This window comes from Leuciscus leuciscus, assembly GCF_965113295.1.
Source record: "Leuciscus leuciscus genome assembly, chromosome: 5".
Lineage (NCBI taxonomy): Eukaryota > Metazoa > Chordata > Actinopteri > Cypriniformes > Leuciscidae > Leuciscus > Leuciscus leuciscus.
Window position 1 is genome coordinate 12,434,261 of NC_138729.1, and position 24,104 is coordinate 12,458,364.

General features: G+C 39.9%; 1 protein-coding gene and 1 long non-coding RNA gene across 2 annotated transcripts in view; one reads left to right on the forward strand and one right to left on the reverse strand.

Moving 5' to 3' along the window:
* Nucleotides 1-20,760, forward strand: part of kcmf1 (potassium channel modulatory factor 1) — a 35,095-nt gene extending 14,335 nt beyond the window's left edge. The window contains exons 2-7 of the mRNA XM_082171485.1: nucleotides 6,480-6,647; nucleotides 6,764-6,903; nucleotides 9,252-9,353; nucleotides 13,489-13,666; nucleotides 13,794-14,079; nucleotides 19,237-20,760. Coding sequence (XP_082027611.1) covers nucleotides 6,480-6,647; nucleotides 6,764-6,903; nucleotides 9,252-9,353; nucleotides 13,489-13,666; nucleotides 13,794-14,079; nucleotides 19,237-19,498 — 1,136 coding nt within the window. The 3' untranslated portion in view covers nucleotides 19,499-20,760. The remainder of the gene's footprint in view (nucleotides 1-6,479; nucleotides 6,648-6,763; nucleotides 6,904-9,251; nucleotides 9,354-13,488; nucleotides 13,667-13,793; nucleotides 14,080-19,236) is intronic.
* Nucleotides 20,761-21,184: 424 nt separating this feature from the next.
* On the reverse strand, nucleotides 21,185-24,084 carry LOC309499986. The gene is made up of 2 exons (XR_014206414.1): nucleotides 22,440-24,084; nucleotides 21,185-22,407 (listed from the first exon to the last, which is right to left on the reverse strand). It is a non-coding gene; the product is annotated as an uncharacterized lncRNA (long non-coding RNA).
* Nucleotides 24,085-24,104: the final 20 nt, after the last annotated feature.

Consider the following 24,104-nt stretch of genomic DNA (forward strand, 5'->3'; position numbering starts at 1 on the left):
TCACTGCAAAGGTCTTTTTCGTTCTTTGTTTAGGGGTTAAACGAAGCTCGAAATACGTGACCAGCGATATACTGTTAATGAGCAGTGTTTAGATAAATATGTAAATATCTCAATAACAAAATACACGCACAACAAAATTAAGAAAACATGAATATGTTTGCACCAGCTCTGCAATTCGGCATTCTAGTAAAGTCGTCACGTTTATTTGACATTACCGTAAATGTGAAAAACTGTCAGTGTCTAATTTCATCAGAAGTACATCTTCATTTTCTACTATAAAGCAACTCTCCAGTGTGTTAATGTTTTCACTCGCGAACGTCTGACCTCGACAGACTAAACAGTAGAAATGAACCAGAAATGAAGTAGAAAAGATTTTCATGTGTGAAAGAAGGCAGAGCCTCTGCACACACCTACCTATTACATAATCGCCACGGACCAATGGTTGTACAAAGTTGTTTACTAGCCGTAGCGAACTTTTTCGCTAAGCTGTTTCATACTCCCTCAACAAACTCCAAACAAACTTAGTTTTGGTCTGATTTTGTTCAAAATCCAGCAATTCATTCTTTGATTTCGCTTGAAGTATATCGGGGCCTTTGAGGCAGAAATGTAAGAGGCTGGTATGCGTGGCTTTATTCTGTGCTGTCGTCTCCTCCACTGGTTTCGAAATGGATTCGTAAAAATTGCATTTCGTGTGTGTGTTTTTTTTCTTTTCTTTTTTACTGTTCACACTTGCTAAATCTGGTCGGATTTTAATCGGATATCCACAAAAATTGGATTTGGAATGACAGCCTGAACGAGTCTTTAGGAGTTGTGTGCGTAAGACTTGAATCGCTTGAGCATTAAGCTGTTGGATGGTTAGCATAAGTAGCATTGCATAAAAATATATATCATCTGCCTCATACAGTGATCTGAATCCCCATCGGATCGAAAGGAAGTTTCACTTGCTGGTGTCTGAAAGTGAGTTTTGAGATAACATTTTTAATTATCTGGTTATCTGGTGGCCAGTTAATAATAACATGGGAACTGAGCAGCGGTGTTGACCCTCTCCTGACTCAGGGAAACTCTGCCTCTGTTCATGACCACTCCTTAAACCCCAGTTGACCTGCTTTGGACCAAGGGCAAAAACCCCTGGCTGTTGGCCCAGAGGAAGCCCCTATCAAGCCCCGCAACTGACAGTGGAATTAGTATGTTCGCTTTTGGCCCGGCAGTGGAAACATGGCTAATGTGCATAGTAAAAGTATGCAAATTGGGATGCAACTCACTTGCAAACATGCAGTATGACATTACTATGAGGCTTTTTTAAGAGGTGACACTGGAGACTAATCTAAATCTGGAGTTTAGTCTTTTCCTGTCTCGCTCTTGGTTACAGAAATATTAATTGTTGCTTCGCCGGTTCTTCTGGGTCACTTGTCATTTTGAACATTGTGTTGGTGATTTATATAGAGATGTTCTTTTCATTTTGCTGTAATTAATTGAAGTAGGTTCATGCCTGATGGAAATATTTGTTTAGCAGCAGTCTGGTTTCCTCTTCACTGCAGTTGATAATGGTCAGAACAAGACAGTGAGTTTTTCAGTGACTGATTATCTGAACTATGATCAGCTCTACAGCATTGCGCTGATGTTGTTCCAGCTGTTTGAATCCTGAGGTTTAACAAGACCAACACTGGATCAGTTTTATCACCAAGTACATTCAATCAGAAAGAAACATTATTTCAACCAAACATCCATTGTTGGCAAATAGATTGAGAATGTTTAAAGAAATCGTTAAAATACAGCACAAATGTAAGAAAAATAATGGAAGGCATGCTTTTTATTAAAGGGGCCATGAACTGCATTTAAAAAAAAAAAATATATATATATATATATATTCTTTGAGGCTGTTTTCTATCCTGTTTTTGACCCTCTCTTTGAAACACTGTTTTGATAGGCATGCCACATTCAAGACTTGGAAGTAAACGCCTACTGCTATTATTGGCTAATTACATACATTTTTCAACATTCCCACTATTACACTTCTGGAATTGGTTTGAAAACTTTGGATGTTGAAAAATATCTTGTTAGTTGATTTATTTGCCAACAATGTGAAACATTTATGCTTATTACATTTGCTTTATAAATCTTGGTTGTGGCAAATAGTTTAAGTACTTACCACAGTTATTGTTGACCAGGATGACTTGCGTATACATTGACTACGTTTACATGCTGTCAAATATCGGGTTATGGTCGGGTTAAGGTCACTATTTGGGTTTCTGAAACATTCGGAATAACCCGTTTACATGCGTGAGTAGAGAGAGTTACTCCTGTATACATGGAATTTGTAATCAATTGGCAATATCCCGATGTAAACGGCGACGCACGGTTAGCGTCTGGACGTACGGACAACGTTAAGACGCAATTTGCGTCATTTCTGATTCTTCTTCCTGTATCCAAAGACAACAACAGCAGCAACAGCACGCGGATAATGAATAGTTCGGGGCAGATAGCGATCGCCTTTGTTTGCGATTTCCTCCTCACTCCAAAAGTCTGGTGCTGTGCTGCGTCTCGCCATGTTTACCTCTACTTCTTGTTTACTTCCGGTATACTGCACACGGGTTTTTGTATGCGCCGTCTATACTCAAAAGACCAAGATTCCTTGCGAATAGAACATGCGCAGAACACAAATCAATGTTCCTTTTGATGGGGATATGCCGATACGCGTTTACATGACCAAATATTCGGGTTAGAAAAGGGGTACCCCAGGGGTCATATCCGGGTTTTTGCCGGTGTTTACATGGCCGTGCGCGACCGGGTTATTGCTAATATCCCGGTTTTGAACGGGTTATTGGCTGCATGTAAACGTAGTCATTGTCATTTGCATTGTTGTTTTAAATAAAATACAACACGTTTCAATGTCTCACTGATGACAAAACAGAAGATGTCGTTCATTGAGGCTTTTATACAGTAATAACAGCGATTTGTGCTTTGATCAAGCAATAACAAAAGCAGCGTTCTTTACGTGCTATCGTCTATCGTTTTGTTGCTGAAATCCTGTGTTTGCGTCTGTCTTGTATTTACTACTACATGACATGAGTGAATCGGTGGGCGGGGCTAAAGGGGCTTTTGTTGCACTATGTTGTAATAATGTGATAGAATCCCGTTCTTTGGGATAGTTTTTTTATTTATTTAGATGCAAGGCTGAAATTGCGACCATTTTGGTCACACATGCTCCCGAAATTGAATCTGTGCGACCTCTAAATATATTTGGGAGCATTTGTGCAAGTGCAAATGATTGTTGAGGTTCGACCTGTTTTTATTTCTCTACAAACGTTTGCTAATTACTGCATAGTATGTGCCTGCTGTGAGCTGATGCAGTGACCGGTCACATAACATTCAGTAAACTTTCAAGCAGATTTTAGGTTGGTTAATATTAGTCGTCAATCAATCCCTTTCACTGTACTCTGTTGTCACGTGACGCATGACTTTTATCAGAATGATATCTGTATATTTTTCGTTAATAATAGTATGTTGTTAAGCAATTTCTCGTATTTTTTTTCCTTTGTGTTTTATATAATGACCACTTATAATGATTTATCTCTCATCCAAACGCGACCAACCTGCAATTAATTGAAATGTTATTTTTTATTACTTGGTCCGCCTGAGCCGAGTATAATCTGTGCATCTCTAATCCACACATTTGAAGAATGAGAGCTTGATTAAACACAGGGAGAGTGCCAGTCACATGAAATACCGGGGCAAAGAATTAAGGATCATATACAGGTGTATATGTATATTATGAAAATATTCGCGCAGTGGAATGCACAGGTAAGATGATGTAAAATTAGAATAGCCTTCTGGCTGTGCTGTCATGACTTCTTTGCTCACTTTCATCACTTTTGCTCTTATTCTCGTACACTGACTCGTTCGCTAAACTGAACAGCCAATCAGAGTACTCTCTCACGACGGCCTGATGCTGAATCGGCTCGGAAAAACCCAGACGGCGTCCCGACTAGAGCCAACGGTGTGGAACACAGTGGAAAAATTACGTCGGCCGGTGCTCAAAAAAGGCCCGATGTTGCCCGACGGCAAACCGCCCGCTTGGTGTGTCCCTGGCTTTACGTTTAAAGGGGACCTATTATGCAAAATTCACTTTTGCATGCTGTTTGGACATAAATGTGTGTTGGCAGTGTGTGTACACAACCACCCAATAGTGATAAAAATCTGAGGCAGCCGCTGAAGACGAGGTGGAATTATTTTGTTTTTAAAGAAAATGCTCCCTCAACTCTACCGAAATTCGTTTATGTTCTTGCGCACTTCTTATAATTTACTGTGTTTACTCAGCTCTTACGGTGATTTTCTGGAGTAAAACTGACGCTTCATCTTTTGTGTTATGTACAATAAACTTTATTAAACTCATCAGTATATTTTTGATCATCATTCGGACCTGGTCCGAAACAGCAGACTTGTAGGCTATTAATAGTGGATACATACAAGCAGATGACAAATACGTTATAACCCGTAATTAAACTACTAAACTATACCTGTTCCATCTCCATACAGCACTCTGACTCTGTAGGCATTATTGTCCGACTCCGGGTCAATAGCCGCGTTTCCACTTTCGGGCCAGGGCCGGGCCAGGGCTTTAAACGGGCCGTGCCGGGCTGATAGCCTCGGGCTAATAGCACCGGGCCTGCGTTTCCACTGTCGGGCCAGAAGCTCCACAGCGCTTCACTAAAACACGCCCGTAACACGCCTCTCTGGAACAATGTCACACTAACCCATTCACCAACAAAAGGAAGTTTTAGCAGAAAACTAATCAGAAATCACTGGAAACAGCGTTGAAAACAAACATGATAAAAGCGGCCGTTTGCTGGCATTTTTGTTGTTTACTTGAATATTTAAAACCCAAACATCGATGTTTTACCACAGGTTTACAATAAAAAGTTATACATTGATCATAATGAATTAATTTATGTCAAAATTGCACATTAGTCACTCAGAAATGAATTACCGTTAGGTCTATTTCACAAAAGAAAGAGGACACACTTACTTCTTCAGTCGCGTCTGTTAATGTTTATCTGGTAGTTACAGGACATATTTACATCACATTTAGAAAGAATGATAATTTCTAAAAATATATGCCACCAAAAATACGACCTGAGGAGCTTTAGCACTCTCTCGACTCCCATACAGATATTTTCCGTCAGAGAAACAGAGGAAGCTCCCGAAAAAAAAGTTGCTTTATTTTATGATAGTCCGGTATAAAGAGACGAGACGTAGGCTACTGACAGATACAATAAAAAACATGATTGTGATAGCCTTTATGATTGGTCTGATTTCTTCAAGCGTTCACTATGTTTGTTTACTATGCGTATCTTCAAGCGTTTACTATGTTTACTATGGTAATGGTTAGCGCGCATAGTCTTTTGCATCACAAACACAAGGCATTCAAACATGAACGCGAGTTAAATTATTTTAAAAGTCTTTAATGCTGACAGAATCATCCGGCGCTGCCATCTCCCGACTCAGGTGAACTCCGCCTCTGTTCGTAACCACTCCTCTAGCCCGAGCTGGCCCGCTCTGGCCCAAGGTATTCGACGGTCCAGAAATCCTGGCCGTTGGCCCCGAGTAAGCCCCGATCAAGCCCCGGAAGTGACAGTGGAAACGCGACTGGCCCTGGCACGCACTAGCACGGCCCGGCCCTGGCCCGACAGTGGAAACGCGGCTATTGAACACCGTCACTGAGAGTTTCTGATATTATCATCATTCTGTGAGAGGAAATTGTCCTGAGAGACTGAGCGCGAGCTCATGAAGCTCCGCCCCCTGTGTCGTGCAGCAGCAGCTTATTTGCATTTAAAGGGCACACACTAAAACAGCGTGTTTTTCTGAGCACCAAAAAAATGACAATTTAAACATGCTGTAAAAAATTATCTGTGGGGTATTTTGAAAACTAAAAGCTAAAACTTCACATACACACTGTCCTAGCTGGGGACATCAGAGACTTATTTTACATCTTGTGAAAAGGGGCATAATTGGTCCCCTTTAAATCTACTAAGATATAGGCTATTAAATATTAATGTCACTATTCACAATGTCATGATTTTCACAATGTTGGTAAATTAACAAAATATGTGTTAATATTGATAATAATCCTATTGTGGATTATTGCTTCCTCAAAGAGAGACGGTTAATATGTGCCATGTCCTTAAACATTTGTTTTGACAGTGTAAATTGAACTCTATTAGTCTGCCGTCCAAATGTCGAACAATTCAGTGGTCAGAGCTGTGATATAATTTCCTCCTGCTTTGCACAAGACAAAACACACACGGAGCTGTTTTGAATAAGTGTTCTGCGACTGCGAGTCATGTGAAGTGCTGATGTTGTGTTTGTTTTATAATGGATTGAAACTAACCAGGCGAATCCTGTGCTGAATGTGATGATCGGGGTCTTCAGAGGGTCTTCTGCTGTTGTTTTGAGTTAAATGCCTCTGTGTTCTCCCGCAGGTGTGAGCTGTGATGCGTGTTTAAAAGGGAACTTCAGAGGGCGCCGATACAAGTGTTTAATTTGCTACGACTACGACCTTTGTGCATCTTGCTACGAAAGTGGAGCCACGACAACTAGACACACCACGGAGCACCCAATGCAGTGCATACTAACCAGGGTAGACTTTGGTAAGCAGTAATGTCAAATAATACCATGCTTTTTACACCATCCTGACTAAGTCTTGGTAATAATAGTAATGCTGATTGAAGAAAATGTTTTTGACCTTTATCTGACCTCTCTACAGACTTGTATTATGGGGGGGAGGCATTCTCAGTAGAGCAGCCTCAGTCGTTTACTTGTCCTTACTGTGGTAAAATGGGCTACACGGAAACATCTCTACAGGAGCACGTGACCTCAGAGCACGCAGAGACCTCTACAGAGGTGGTGAGTACACATGCTGTCTTTGTTGAAATGTTTAGGTCATGTGACACCGTGTCCTAACTAAACGCAATGCAATAAGATTCCAGTGACAAGCAAATTTCCTGTCCACACTAGAAGCGACGAGGCTAAAAGATTAAACAAAATCAATCACAATCACAGCCAATCAAACAAGCGTGTGGGCGGGCTCTCGCTGCAAGCGCACTGAAAATAGCAAACCATTTGTCGTCTTGTTGCCAGCCGTGACATTGCACAAAAAAAAAAAAAGAGGTGTCATGTATAGCTGTTGCGGGTCACAGAGTCTGGTTTGGACATGGTGTGAAGCTGCTGTTTTTTAATTTCTTTAACGTTTTTTCCCATGATGACTGTTGTACAACATTTTCAAGCTTTCTCAAGACCTTTATTATCCATGGTTTGATGTACTTATTCACAGCAAACACAAATCACCTGCAGGAATTCACACCAAAACTAACAAAACGTGATGTGAATTTTCATCAACTACTGAGAGAAAACTTCACATTCCTGAACTAATCATTCATGTGCTTTTAATGCAAAATACAGCTAATATGACATAGTTTTAAGCATCAGGCTCAACTATGTTTTGATGCTTTGTACCTCTATTTGTAATAAAGGTGTGTGTCTTTACTTGCCTCACGATTCGATTATGATTCAGAAGGTTACAATTCAGTTATAAAATGATTCTCGATGTATCACTATGCATCTTATATATATATTAGGGCTGGGACAACGCGTCGAGGTCATCGATGACGTCGACGCAAAAAATACGTCGACGCAAAATATGCGCATCGATTCGTCGACCTGTTTTTATTTCTCCAAAAAACGTTTGCAAAACGTTTACCTTATGTGCGCTGAATATACGCGATGGCCGGATCAACATTCTGTCCAACGTTATATAACCAATCCAGGGGTTTTTCTGCATTGATCTTCTTTTTGGCGGCTGTCAAATCCTTATTTGATCGGTGAGTGATGTAGAATAGAATGACTGCTGGGGCGCGTACGACAGAGAGACCCGGCCGCGCGCGCGCACTCACAGTCTTCAAACAACACGAGCGCTGCTTGCTCTCTCTCTCCCTCGTGCATATTAATCAAAATCATTAAACACGATAGAAAAAGGGCGAAACACCAAAGTTTCACGCGCGCTCGTGCACTCACAGTCTTCAAACTACACGAGCGCTGTCTTGCTCTCTCTCTCCCTCGTGCATATTAACCAAAATCATTAGACACGATAGAAAAAGGGCGGAACACCAAAGTTTCACGTGGAGCATTCAGAGATTTTTTTTTTCTCCATGACAGGCTGCTGGCTCCCACTATTAATTTTTATTTATTTTTTTTGTTGGAAAAGCACTCTCTGTATTAGCTTAAAGCCCTCAAGTTTACATTGGTTACTGTATTCTTTCAGTTGCTCTAAACAAGTATTTTGGGTGACCTTTTTTATTTTTTTATTGAATGCTAGTCATCAAGTTGTTGTTATTTTCATCTGAAAGAACTTTTTTTCAGTAAGCTATGTGTTTTCAAGGCTTTAAGGTTTTATTGAATGCTATCTCTGACTAAGAATGCATTACTTTGCACTTGTATAGTCTTTTATTTTGTCATTTTAAGAGCAATAAACATATTGCAATGTTAAGGAATTCATGTTTTTTCATTCAGATATGTAAATCAACATGTATAAATTGTTAGTAGTCAATTAATGGGGAGATAACCGATAATCGAATCGAAATCGAATCGGTCTGAAAAATTAATCGTTAGATTAATCGATGCATCGAAAAAATAATCGCTAGATTAATCGTTTAAAAAATAATCGTTTATCCCAGCCCTAATATATATATCTATATCTATATTAAGTAATTCAAGTAAGAAATAATACAGATGCATAATTCCCTCTTTTCTTTTATTGTTTGATGAACATTGAGACAGACAGCAGCCGGTTTACATCAACACCTAATGCACATAGGCTATCTTTCTGTGCACGCGCTTCCGGGGTGTCAGTCAGCATGAGTAGCGCATTGAAATCTTTTTATTGCCCCATATAACTCTGTTAAACATCAAGCACGTCCCACACTTTTTCTCATTCATGCATGTTCTTTTTGTAATAACAGAGTGCTTTGCTTATAAAGGAAATATGCAATGTTTTTGTTAATATAGCCTTTAATAAGAGTTTTTTAAATATTTTTTATACAAGAAACAGTTTGTTGATATGTATGATAGGCCTATTTAATAAAAAAAAAAGTATCTATTCTTTTGTTTTTATGCATCAATGCAGAATCGTAATCAGCATCGTAAAAACAAAATATTCCACAACTCTAATTTGTAAGGATTTTCTCTCTCTGTTTCAGATTTGCCCAATCTGTGCAGCTTTGCCTGGTGGCGACCCCAATCATGTGACAGATGACTTTGCTGCTCATCTCACACTTGAACACAGAGCACCTAGAGATTTAATATCCTTTTAATCTGAACCTGATATGTATATAAATAATGGACTTCATTCCTAAAACACTTTCATTTGTTCGGTCCATGTAATGACTGAGGGCTGTGGGTGAATATGTTCAAGTCGTAACCTTATGGCTATACTACAAATGTTTATTGACTGTGCGCGGCGGTTGCATGATGTCGGTGTGATTTCTTTGCATATTTGAGGAATGTAAAGGTTTTCACAAAACCTAAAATTCTGAATTATTTACTCAACCTCATGTCGTTCCAAATCTATATGACTTTATTGTTGTGGATCACAGAAGAAGATATTTCAAAGAATTGTACTGGGCGTTCTTTTCCATTCAATTACAATGAATGGGGGAGGCTTTTAACTTTCAAAACAAATTTCAATGTCTGATTCATAAATGAAAAGTTCTTTTGAATTGGATCTTTTCCCTGAAACATGTAACCAAATTTATTAAAAAAAAAAGATTAAAAAAAAGCACACTGAATAATTTGTTCACAAACTGGACTGATCCGCTTATCAAGTTCAATTCACCTGACTTGATCTGGTCGCAGCATAGATCTCACTGGCAGTAGAGTGAGTAGTGACTTGAATTTCGGTGTGAATTAAATTGGCCATTTCTAATTATTGGAGGGCACGTGTGCCCCTCAATGTCCATGGTGGTTACGGCCCTGACTTGGCTACTTCACCATGTTATACATTTGCATAATACCCGCCTGCTGGCTGCTTTAGCCCGTTCTCAAAAAACAGCTATGATTTTGCTGTCAAGGAGACCGTTTTTTTTCTGCAAGGGCGAAAAACATTGTATCGACTTCCAATACCGACGCCATAGTTATTATAGATGTAAAACTGTTTACAGCTGATCAGGAAGCTTAGGGAGCTGAAACCGGATTATGGTCAGACCAATCACAACAGACTGACCCAGGTGGCCAATCAGAGAAGATTGGGCATTTCGGAAGGGTAGCTTTAAAGAGAAAGGAGCTTAAACCGAGCATTTCAGGCAGAGGGTAAAATGAGGTGCTGCAGCAATGTACAGTATGAGAAATGTAAAGGTATTCTAGCACACCCCAAAAATAAAATTATGACCTTTTCAATGAGCATAATATTGTTTTTTTTTAAATTACAGTTTAAACTTAATTTTTGTATCATGTAGCACCAATAAAAAAAAAAGAAAATTGCGCATTTCTTCTGAATAGACGGCCAAGTTTTATTAAAAGCGCATCTTGACAGCAGCGAATTATACATGTTTATGTTTGGAGGTTTGAAAATTAGTGTTTGATTATTTTTTAGGCTTTCGCCTCTTTACTACTCTGCGTAGTAAATTGATAGTAACAGGAAATTATTGGGGAGCAAAAAGAGTTAATCTGACTCGAACCCATATAAACACCACAGCTCATTGTGTCTACGGCTGTCACTTTTGTGAAAAAATCCTGTTCGATTTTTGAGACATAAGTGTTCATTGAATCAATTGTAAAATTGATTTTCCATGTCTAAAGACGTTTCCATTTTCAACGCCAAATATAGGCCAATCCACGGACAACTAACAGGCATTAGGATGAACGTAAAGAGGACGCTTGAGACGCACAAATCAGCAATATTTCGCATGATTTATTGGCGTGAAGTTTCGTGCACAATGACAAACAGGATTGCAACATTCTCGGAAAAACAATAAGCAGAGTGGACTGCCATAACATCAATGAAAAACATTACAGGCTTCAACATAGCTGTGTTTACAATTAGAAATGTCAAACAAATTTTGCCTACATAGGCGATTGTAATCCATTAGACAATTGTTCAAAAATAAAACTTTAAATGGACTTACTTTAGAACAGGCCATGTGTTTCTTTTGTGTTTTTTTTTTTTTTACGTAAACGACACAGGCGTATAATGAAACGTGCAAATAAGGCTAGGCCTATTACAAATTATTGGACAGGAAAACAAGTCGATCAACATTTTCGGGGTTCAGAGCAGAGCGTTTTTTATTCACTATATGTCCAGCTGTTGAGAAGACGTGCTCCGACCGCACTGATGTCCCAGGGACACTCAGGTACTTCATTGCCAGCTGCGCAACTTGGGGGTATTTCGTACTTCCAATCTTCCACCACAAAAGCAGGTCGCTGTCAGCTGGCAATGGTGGCTACTTTTCATAAGTCATCATCTCCTGTAAGAGGTCGCTTTCGACGTAATTCGCTCTTTCTTAGCCCCTTGTGTAGATGTATCCAAACAGATCCCCCATTGCTGTTAAGGCCGTCTTTCCCCTGCTTGATTCCGAGCTGCATGGCTCCACGGGTTCCTCATTGTCGGCAGACTGCGGTGCCAATTACTCTCTAATGTTTGTGTGCACTTGTTGCTTCTGTTCCTCCGATAAATAAATTAAAAGATGAAACTGAGGATCCAAGTTAGCATCTTTATTTAAAAGTATAAATGTCGCTTCCTTTTTGGGGTCATAGCATTTGCTCAAATCTGCCTTGATTTTAGTGGCCATTTCCTTCAAGCAAGACCTCTCGTCTGACTCTGGCCTGATTTTTTCAACTTGAGACAAAAGTACATGTTGCAAAGGCAGTACAGCTGAGGATGAGTGGTATTTGCATGTGGACAACGCTTGGGTGGCGACTTTGAAAGGTTTAAGTGTCTCTCGCACCTGTTCAACCAGGCGCCACTCAGTTGTGGTCAGTTCTTGATTAGACATTTTTTTTGTCAAATATCACGGCTGCCACTGCTGCTTGTTGCTCAGATGCCCTACATTTCATATCGTAGGTAGAATTCCATCGTGTCGCACAATCATTGATTAGCTTCTCTGGCTTTAGGCCTAGCATACGCTGCTTATCCTCCATGAGGCTGCTGTCTGTAGTGGATCTTTGAAAATGAGAGGCAGTTTTTCTTAGCCTAGCTAGAGTTGTGTCTATGGCTCTGACATCTAACCCCTAGCGTACAGCCAGGTGGATGTGTGGATGCCAGACACGGTATGTTAACAGCACCCAGGTGCTGCTCCACTGCATTAACATAATTAAGTGCATTATTGGTAGTGACTGCAACGACTGAATCAGGCTGTATTGCGAAATCCCTCAATATGCCTGCGATGCACTCTGCAACATTCTCTGCTGTATGGCTACCTCTCAGCTGCTTCGTTTGCAGTACAAAATCGTGGAGTTCCCAAGTCTCTGAAATGACATGCTGTCACTGTGATATATGCCTCTGTAGCGAGGGAACTCCATCCATCGGCAGTCAGAACAACGTTTTTGCCACTCAAAATCTGATGCATGTTTTCACGATTAGTGTCATATTTTCGCAATCTTCTTTTACTGTGGTTCGGCTGGGAATAATGTATCTCGGCTCAAGTTCATGAACAAAATCAATGAAACCTTCACCCTCCACTATGCTAACTTGCCTCATTTCTCGACAAATTTATAGCCTTTTTCAGTGCAGCAGGTAGAGGTGCAGATGGGGAAAAAAAAGTTAGCCAGTCTTGGCTGTTTAGCAGGTGGCTGTACCGGGTCTAGGTCTTTGTATTCATCTGGATGATGAAGCTGCATATGCCCCCTCATTGTTGTAGTGCTGCTGTGATATGGGAACTCACGATCGCACAGTTTGCATACCACTCTGTTTGATCTACAGTCAAAAACCCGAAGTGCTTCCATATTGAACTCCTCAAGTTATTAGGGGTGATAACTCATCTCTCATGTCGCACAGGTTGATTACCGTTGTCCTCCATTTTTTTTTGGCAAAACACCAGCAGCAGTCGATTAAAACAGATTGAAACTATAGGCACGTAAAATTGGTGGGAATTTTCTTTTTAGCTTTCGCAACGCCTACTGCACTTTTGTAATTCTTTATTTTCTTTTTCTGCTTGTTTGTGAGTTTTGTTACATCTATCTTTTTTATTTGTTTAATTCGTTTAAAATGAATAGTGGACATATTTGGTTAAAATCGATTCCCTATTTTCGTTTTCGAAACTTGTGTTGGTTGGTCCGATCGATTGTGCAATCGATTTTCGACTGTAAAGTGACAGCCCTAATTGTGTCTATGTCTATGCATTATGACTATATTTGTTGAATCAGCGTGAGATGTGATGATCTTCTGCATCGGGTGTGGGGTGACGCTTTCTCAACCAGTTGCTCCTTAACCAGCGTGTGCACGATGAGAGCAGCGGCGTGCGGCACGTGCGTCGGATGTTCCACCCTGGGCGGGGGCTGGGCGGTCCGCGGGCACGCAGGACTAACATGCACTTTACCAGCAGCTCCACTGGTGGGCTCTCCTCTTCACAAAGCTCCTCCTATTCTCCAAGCAATAGGGAAGCCATGGACCCCATAGCAGGTGTGTAATGTGTAAGGACAGGAAGTAAGGACTTTCTTATCTGGTCTTGTATTTTTTTATGCAAGTGTAGTCTTTCCTGAATTGTCTCACACAATCTTTCTCTTTCTCCCTGTGTCTACATCACCAGAGTTGCTCTCTCAGCTGTCGGGTGTGCGGCGCTCCGCGGGAGGGCAGCTCAACTCTTCTGGGCCCTCGGCCTCGCAGCTGCAGCAGCTGCAAATGCAGCTTCAGTTGGAGCGCCAGCAGGCGCAGGCGGCGCGCCAGCAGCTGGAGACGGCTCGCAACGCTACACGCCAACGCAGCAACCCTAGCAACATCAGCGCCAGCATCCCGCCGCCCAGCACCGCCACAAACACAGCCATGACTGAGAGCAACCCGCTGGCCTCCCACAGCTCCCAGTTCCTTCTCACACGGTACGGCTCAAACCTCGCCATAGGCTCAAAATTGTTGATGTGTTAAAGGGATGGGTCTTACATCATCAGCTCACATGGTGACATTTCTAGCATCTATTGCTAGAAACAATAACTAACACCCCATGGAACACAACATGAGTTTTTCAGTAGAGTGTCCAGGCTGCTCTTTTCCTTACAAGTGATTAGATGTGTGTGGGAGTTTGCTGCTTTTAAGCTCTTAATAGCTTTATAAAAGTAGTCAATTGGTCAATGGCACGATTAAGTTTTTTATAGTAGTTTTACCTACTTTTGATAGAATGTAGTGTTTGTTATTAACGATTTATCCTTGCACATTTTATATATATATACATATTAGGGTTGGGTACCGAAACCCGGTTCCAATAGGGAACCGGTTCCGACGTAAACGGTAGTAACCAGACCGAATAAGAACGAAACTTTCGGTGCCTGATTTCGGTGCCTGACTTTTTTCACCGCCCCCTATAAAACATCTCGCGGCACGAATGATCCAATAACAAAACATCTCCAGTTAACCAGCAGAGCATTCATTTCGTTCGTTTGTTAAATAAGAGACGATCTAGCGCTGAAAATTATTTTCTCTTGTGGCTCACGCACACCGCACTCGTCTCGGACGCGCGCTTGCAGAGATCGATCTATTTATGAGGCGCCGTCTATATGAGTAACGTTATGTGCTTGGAGAGTTTGTGTGTGCGTGCTCGCGTCTCAGATGAGTATGTGCGCGAGTTTGTGTGTGTGTGTGTGTGTGTGTGTGTGTGTGTGTGTGTGCTCGCGTCTCAGATGAGCATGTGCGCGAGTTTGTGTGTGTGTGTGTGTGTGTGTGTGTGTGTGTGTGTGTGTGTGCTCGCGTCTCAGATGAGCATGTGCGCGAGTTTGTGTGTGTGTGTGTGTGTGTGTGTGCTCGCGTCTCAGATGAGTATGCGCGCGAGTTTGTGTTTGTGTGTTTGTGTGTGTGTGTGTGTGTGCTCGCGTCTCAGATGAGTATGTGTGCGGTTTGTGTGTGTGTGCGTGAGCGACTTTAGATGTGACGTTGTGCATTTCATATAGTTGGAGCATTCAGCAGTATACATGTATGTGTGACTACTTAGTATATGTGTATGCAAGCGTTAATGTGTGCGTGAATGAAGTTCGATTTAAGCCCTAGACGGCACCTCATATCTATTCGTTCTGGTGAAATCACAACATATAATGCACACAAAGTGCACACTTGATATACAACCACTGATGAGCATTATCGGTTTAAAAAAACTACGCATGCGGATTAGAACCCAAAACCTCTGACATTCTTGACTAAAGTTCAAGTTCAGCTGCAGTGTTCCTCTTCGGGTAAGTCTAGTATTTTAATACCAACTGCAAATCTTGCATATCAAGTATGAAGTAGCCTATATCAAGTATATTTATATGAGGCTATACTTTGTGTGTTAAATATTTCTGCTCAGTGTCAGATATTTCTCTGTTTTGTAAAAGTCTATAATATATAATATGTAATATAATTGATATATATATATAATATATATAAATAATATTAGAAGACAAAATTTTTATCTTAACTTAAGTGTTTTCGGCTACATCAGCACAATTTTTAATTTAATCAGAAATCAGAAAAAAAAATTCAGAAAACACACACAGATATAATTTTTTTGATAAAGTGTGTGTAGTTTCGTTTTCTTAAGTACCGGTTTAAGAACCGTTTAAGCACCGGAACCGTTTGAAAAATACCGAGTAGGTACTGGTATCGGATAAAACCCAACCAATACCCAACCCTAATACATATATACACACACACACACACACACACACACACACACACACACACACACACACACACACATATACATGCATACATACATAAGTTTGTAAGTTTGTCCAATAGCCAATTTTCAATTCCTCCCTTCCAGGAACAATCACTGCTATTAGCCTATGACAATGATCCAACGATTCAATCAGTTCCTGATGGAAAAAGTCCCAACCCAAAACCATTTTATTCAGATATAAAGGGGTTGGACAATGAAACTGAAACACTGGCCAATAGTGTAGGAGTTTTCACGTATATGTGTATATTTTACATTCTATCAGTAAGAGCAGAGTGTGAAGGTTGAGTTAGAGCAATAGCACAGCTGTACATAAAATATTGCAATCCACAACATAATGGGAGACATAGAGTTCAAAAGAGGACAAATTGTTGGTGTGCGTCTCACTGGCTCATCTGTGACCAGGAAAGCAAGTTTTTGTGGTCTATGGAGAGCTATGGTATCCAGAGTAATGTCGGCATACCACCACGTTGGAGTAACCACATCCAACAGGAGTAACTGTCGAAGCAAGAAGAAGCTGTCTGAAAGGGATGTCCAGATACTAACACGGATTGTATCCAAAATACAAAACCACAGCTGCCCAACTCACTGCCAAATTAAATGTGCACCTCGACTCTCCAGTTTCCACCTAAACTGTTTGACGGGAGCTCCACAGAGTCAATATTCATGGTCGGGCTGCTATAGCCAAACCTTTGGTCACTCGTGCCAATTCCAAATGTCAGTTTTAATGTTGCCAACAGTGCAAATCTTGGGCTGTGGACAATGTGAAACATGTATTGATCTCTGATGAGTCCGTGAGAGTTACGGTGTGGAGAAGCCCCAAAGAGGCTTAACACCCGGACTGTTGCTGCCCATAGTGAAGCACGGGGTGGATCATTGATGGTTTGGGCTGCAATATCATGGCATTCTCTACTGTGCTTGATAGGTGCGTCCACTGCCAAGGACTATCATCCATTCTGGAGGACCATGTGCACCCAATGGTTCAAACATTGTACCCTGAAGTTGGTGCCCTGTATCAGCATGATAATGCACCAATACACACAGCAAGACTTGTGAAAATAATTTGATGAACATAAAAGTGAAGTTGAACATCTCCCATGGCCTGCACAGTCACCAGATTTAAATATGTATGAGCCACTTTGGGTTTTTTTGAAGAAGCAAGTCAGAAAATGTTTTCCTCCACCAGCATCACATAGTGACATGGCCACTGTTCTGGAAGAGGAATGGATCAAAATCCCTCTGGCCACCGCAAGACTTGTATCTGTCATTCCAAAGACAAACTGATGCTGGATTGGGCACAAAAGGAGGCCCTACACCATACCAACAAATCATTGTGGTGGAAAACCAGGTGTTTCAGTTTCATTGTCCAACCGCTATCACAGTAAAGCCTGTTTTATGCTTCTGCGTCGAATCGACGGCGTACCCCCGCGGACCCCTCTGCGTCGACGCGAACCTCGACGCGACCCCTCCGCCGTAGCTTGACGTGCACCTCCAAAAAATTTTAACTACGCGTCGCGGTGACGCAGACCGCAGGGGCTGTGATTGGTCAGATTATACATCATTTCCGGAGTAAAATATATTAAAATAGAAAACAGTCATTTTAAATTGTCATAAAATATGTTTTGTTTTATTGTTTTTTATATACTAAACACAGCCTTGGTGAGCAGAAGAGACTTCTTTTAAAAACATTAAAAATCTTACCGATCTAAAACTTTTGACCGGTAGTGTATATGTATATATTTATATATATTCTTTTCTTTTTTTGTTGTTGCTAGAAATAAACTTCAATCAATCAAATCAATGTTTGTTTTGAAAAAAAGTTTGTTGTTTATTTACAATACAATGTTCACGGGTACATCATGGATATCAAGTAATTAACCAAGTCTGCCACGGGACACTACATTATCCTGCCATGGCACCGTGGTCGAACCCATTTTGTAGCCCAACCCGGTGATCTTTGCACCCGAAGATAAAATCTTTAAAGTCACTGCCAGTCTCTGAGCGAGGTCAGTAGGCATACTGTGTGTAGTCTGATGCTGTATTAACGGCTTTAAACGATGAACAAGATCGTCAAATCGACCTTTCGACATCCGAAAATACTTAAAGTGCATTTCTTCGTCCAAGTCCCTCAGCGGTCGAACAACCGTAACAAATTCGCCAATCCTTCCCCTGTCTTCGTGCACTGGTCGTACAGACCACCTTCGCTGACGTCTTTTTCTTCTACGATTAAACATTTGCAATAAAATCATTTGTTGTTCAACGTTGATTAGCTCCAGCTGCAACAACACTCTCTCTCTTTCGCTCGCCATTGTCGGAAATGAAAAAGCGGAACCGGCGCATGGAACCGGCGCATGGAACCAAAACAAACTAGGAAAGAGATTCGCGAACCACACCACCCCCCTAGCGTTCTGGCGGTGAAATGCACCGCGATGCAACGCAACCCGACGCAGAACCATAAAACGGTCACGACGCCGTTGGAGTGACGGCGTAGCTACGCCGTGGAGTTGACGCAGAAGCATAATGAGGGCTTAAGGGAGAAAAAAAAAAAGACAATTGCAAGTTTCATGCTATCTTAATAGTTTGTCATTATTGTTTTTTTTTAATTCTTAGAAAAGAAAATAATATAAGTTTTGTTAAAACGATAATTTAACCTTTTTATGATAATGCTAGGTAGGGGAGGGTGATATGACCAAAATATTGTAAAACAATATGAGTAATAGCGATATATATCACAATATAGTTTATATCACAATATATATTTTAACAAGTTTTTATATAAAACATTTATACCATTCCATTTTCATAAATCTCATCACCAATTTTAATATCACAAAAAAAACGTAATACTAGCCAAGCTCACAAAGTAAAAAATAAAAAATAAAATGCTCACTGAAGAGAAGCAAACAGTCAGTGATAAAGTAGAAACAAAGAAATCAATTTCAAGTAATATTATATGTAATATATATGACGATACTTGCAAAGGTGGGCACATTCTGAGACCATAAGTAACGCTGCACTGCACCTACATGTCTACTAGCTCTCATTAGAGTGTTAGTAGAGTATCAGTAGACTGGTAGGGTTAGGGTTAGAATAAGTTGACATGTAGTTGCAAAGTTACTTGTAGTCAGTAGAATGTCTGGATGACCATCACAATAAAGAGTTAGCAGATATTAAGCAGACAGTCTACTAATACTCTAATGACTGCTAGTTGACATGTCGTTGCAAAGTTGCTTATAGTTAGTAGAATGTTCAAAAGGGACCATCTAAATAGTGTATTTGAGTTTAGTACTTGTAATTCAGTAGTCACCCTCTATCCATCTAATTCCACCAGGTTGAACGAGCCGAAAATGTCGGAGGCGGAACGGCAGGCGCTGGAGAGCGAGCGCGCGGACCGCAGCCTGTTCGTGCAGGAGCTGCTGCTGTCCACACTAATGCGAGAAGAGAGCTCGTCTTCCGACGAGGACGAAAGGCGAGACTTTGCTGACTTCGGCGCCATGGGCTGCGTGGACATCATGCCTTTAGACGTGGCTCTGGAGAGCCTCAACCTGAAGGAGAGCTCCACAGGCAAGGAGCCTCCACCACCTCCTCTTTGATGATATCCCACCACAACGCAGACAATGTCCTCTGTGCTGTAACTGCCAATGACGGTGGGCAAAAAACACAGCTCTCTCTAATTTTTTTTTTCTTTTTTTTTTTCTTTTCTTTTTTTTTTTGGTGATTGTAATTTCAGGTCTGTCACCTTTGTTACATTGTATAAATCCATGAAAGGAGAGCGAGAGGAAAAAAAAATCTAAATACATCAGAACAGGCGTGTGAGAGAGTGAGCGAAACCGAGAGACAGATAATCGGGGCGAGAGAAAACAAGAAATATAAATATATAAATATATATAAGTTGATAATCAATTCCACATAACTAATTTTTTTCCTTTAGCAGGTGAGCGTAGGTATCTGTGGCAGACCTCTGCTTCCTGTGTCTTGCAAAAGGCTCTCCTTATAAATACTCCACATTCAAAAACTGAAGAGGAAACAAGAGACCTTCTCTAATGAAGCTGCTGTGTGTATTTATGAATATTAATGAATAAAAGTGCTTGGATGGTTTACCATAACTACTGCATGAGGTTATTTGCAGCGTGCATGATTTTTAATGACCTTGTCATTAAAAAGGCAAAATATCCCAAAGCTTTCTTTAACTTTATTTTCCCCAGGGTTACTTGAACAGAAGCCCACTTGAAATGGGTGAAATATCAAAAGATGTAGGATTTTTATTTAATTTAAATTTTTTATATGGAAATCGACCGCAAAATTGGAACCTGCATTAGCTTCGCGAGAAAAACTGCTTAACTGCTTTTGTCACTCGGCTCCAATCTGCCTCTCCTTGTCTGTGACACTACAGAGCGCAACAGTGACCGCTCGCTTTATCAGCAACATGGGTTTTTCACATTCATTTTCTTCAAAAGGATTAAAAAAGAATAATTGTTTAGCCATTAACAAAACCAACAAACTCCGAGATGAATCGCAAAATTGCAAACTTGAATTTGTATTTAAAAATGAAAAGGTATGGAAAAAAAGATGAATGTACAAGGCTGTATACTTAGATTCAGTGATGGATTGAACTCCTCAACCCATCAAAGCATTGTGAATGACATAATCAAATAAAAATAAAGTGTAATACGAATATTTAATAAATAACTACGACCGCTGGACCGACGACGAGGCTTTATTCAACTTCTATGCGGAGGATGAAATCCAGCGGGAACTGGAAAGTCGCGCGCAGGCCTACATCATAGGAGTAATTTGCCTAATCTTCACAGTACTTTAGACCGCAATAGAAACGCAGACAGCAACAGGTCCGAAATTTTTTTTTTAAATAATTGTTCTGGGTAATTTCGATGGAAACACGGCTTTATTGTCATTGTAAGGCTAAAAATATTACATTTCATTGTATATTTATTGCAAAATAATTTAACAAATATAGAGGTAATTTAATTTAAGGAGTGAAAATGGAATGAAAATGCAAATTCTCTATGAAACAGCAGTGGCTCTGGGAGGCATTCTTATTGGTGGTTGGCCGGTTTGGAAAAGAGATTAGAACACCCATCCGTAAAAATAATAATAAATAAATCTCATTGACTGCATGCAAATGTTTGTCTGAACAGACTCATTAAGAGCCGTTGATTCAAATTAAAAATCTTAGTGTGACCGGTCCTTTACTTGATTATGTCTTTCATGGAGCTTTATGGGAACTCCTTCACATTTTTGTTTCTTTTCATATATATATATATATATATATATATATATATATATAGTAGCAGTGAAGCCTTTATTTAATTTAATTTTTTTTAATCAAACTGCGCTCATTGTAGATCTGTTTACATGTTCTTGTTAAAAATCCATTTCTGTTTGGAGGAAGTAAATAGGATTTATACTTCGGAAACCTTACTGTTGCGCTCTGTAGGACGTAAAAATGGTCTGTCCTGATTGGGCGTGGCAAATTAACACATTAAATGTCTTGTTGCCTACGAGTAAAAGAATAAGACGGGTATTGACAAAAGATAACCTGCTTTTTACCATTTTAACTAGACGTCGATGTCTTAGTGTCTGTGTAACCAGATGTACTCTCTAACTTATGCACCTGTACAGACAAGTTAAGCTCTCCATTGTCATTTCGCTCTACTCCTCACATTTCTGCTTTTAGTACGCTTGGAACCCATCTCTCTTCTTCGGTAAAGGAGGGCACGAGATTTGCCACGCTACAGGCTTTATGTTGAACTTCTCAAAAGAGTGACATGCTTACATACTCTGCTAATAGACAGCACCTTCTATTTATTCTGGGTTTTTTTTCTCTTTTTTTTCTTTCTTTTTTTAAGCTTTGTGATTGGTCATGCCACCTCCATGCCTATACTCTTTATCCTCTATGTAAAATACAATGAGATGTATATGGAATTTGTGCGTTAACTTTCATAATGGATCTAGGACATGGGCAGGCTTTCTTTTTTAATGTAAATTTAGAATACTACAATAAAAACGGCGCACAGCTTTTGATGAAAACCAAACCCCATCCTCTTACTCTCTGTGACTTTGGTCTGAATACTAGTCACATGAACCTATTTAGAAACTCATCATACAGCCTAGTAAAACACCACTGATTGTTTTTAAATAGATTTTTCATATCGCCTCCATAGTTGTATCCCAAATGATGTACTGTGTACTAGTGCATGAATTTTAGAAGGGTTGTATCGGTGCTCCTTCCGCTACGGAAAAAAAGCTGAGCGGTTTTTTTTCCCGGCTAAACAAGTAAAACACCTGGGTAAGGTAAGTGTGCTTCTTGTGAGTTTTCAGTGTGAACACATCACACTTTCATACTACAAAATAGCATACATATGCAAATCTTGTCAATCTTTGGTCAAACAGGTTGTCCCGCCCCAAACTCGCACAATTGTTTTGGACAGAAGTTAAAATATTGGACTAAATAGTATAAGGTATTTAGTGTAAAAAAATCGCACTTCATCTCTAAGCTTTATTAAGAAAAGTAACACATTCAAGCCCATAAATATTAAAGATGCTGCTTTAAAACCGAAAAAAGTGCTTGACTTGTCAACCGTTTGTCCACCACAGGCAATTATCACGAACACCAATAAGACTTCAGCCCTCGAGCCTCAAGATACCTGATGCCATTTTACCACGGGCACTTCGGCACAAGAAGTTTTGTGCAAGCTACAATTGATCGTCTCTGTGAATCGTGCCTTGGTTTGGAACAACTGTCCTTGTCAGTTCACCGGCTATTGTTAGATCTAAATATTACCCTTGGGATGCCTCTCATGCCTTACAGTGGCCTTTCCACCAAAATAACTCTTTGTGAGAAACTACATAATACAAATTATTCAAAACCAAATCATTCTTAGAATGAAGAGAAATGAGTTTAGCTTAAGTTCTTTGAAGTAGTAAGTAGTAAATAAAGCCTTATTTTACTGCATTGTTGTATTTAAATCCACAGGCCAATGAATGATGGATCCCGATTCCCTACACATGGAGGATTCACATATATTCCTTTTAAATATACCGAAAGGAAACTCTAAAAACGAAAGACTTTATAATGTTACAAAATGGTTCCAAATAAATGCTATACTTTTTACTTACTTTCCATTCATCAAAGAATACTGGGGGAAATAAATATATGAATAAAAAAACATTAAGCAGCACAAATGTTTTCAACATTAACAGGTTGGTTGATTGATTTCACTTTTTTAACTTTAGTTCGTGTGTAATGTTGCTGTTTGAGCATAAACAACATGTTACAATGCTCAAAGTTCAGAGCAAAGGGAGATATTTGCTTTTAAAGAAATCACTGGGACTACACAACATTCCTCCAGGGTTAGTGACATCACCAACCCTAGATTTTACATAAGCCCCGCCCCCTGAACACGATTTACAGATTATCAAGACAGAATATGCTAATCAATGACTAGAATATAACTACACATAAGATACATAAATTAATCAACTAACCTTTCAGAAATGTCCTGTTGCTTCTACATGTCACTTCTTCTTGAGTCTCTCCATCATTGTCTGAATCCGGTCTGAACATAAAAGGCTAAAAGTTTTTTAAATTTTCAGTGCATGTCAGTGTGAGTGCAAGCTGTTGAAGCTCCGCCCTCTGCCCAAGAGCAGCAGCTCATTTGCATTTAAAGGAACACACACAAAACGGTGCGTTTTTGCTCACCCTCAAAAAGTGACAATTTTAACATGCTATATAAAAATATCTGTGGGGTATTTTTGAGCTAAAACTTCACATACACACTTTACATTTTACATCTTGTGAAAAGGGCATTATAGCGCCCCTTTAATGTTCCTTGAGCAGCAAATCATCACATTAGAATGATTTCTGAAGGAACATGTGACACTGAAGACTGAAGTAATGATGCTGAAATTTTAGCTTTGCCATCACTGCAATAAATAAAACATTTAAATAAGGAAAAATGGGAAAAGGTAAATTTAAATTATATATCACAATATTATTTATTTACTGTATTTTTTATCAAATGAAATAAACTCAGCCTTGGTGAGCATATCAAAAACGTTTAAAAAGTGTTACTGCCCCCAAGCTTTTAGACTTGTTTGTACCCGTGTGTGTGTGTATGTATATATATATATACAGTACTGTGCAAAAGTCTTAGGCATGTTAATATCCCCCCCCCCCCT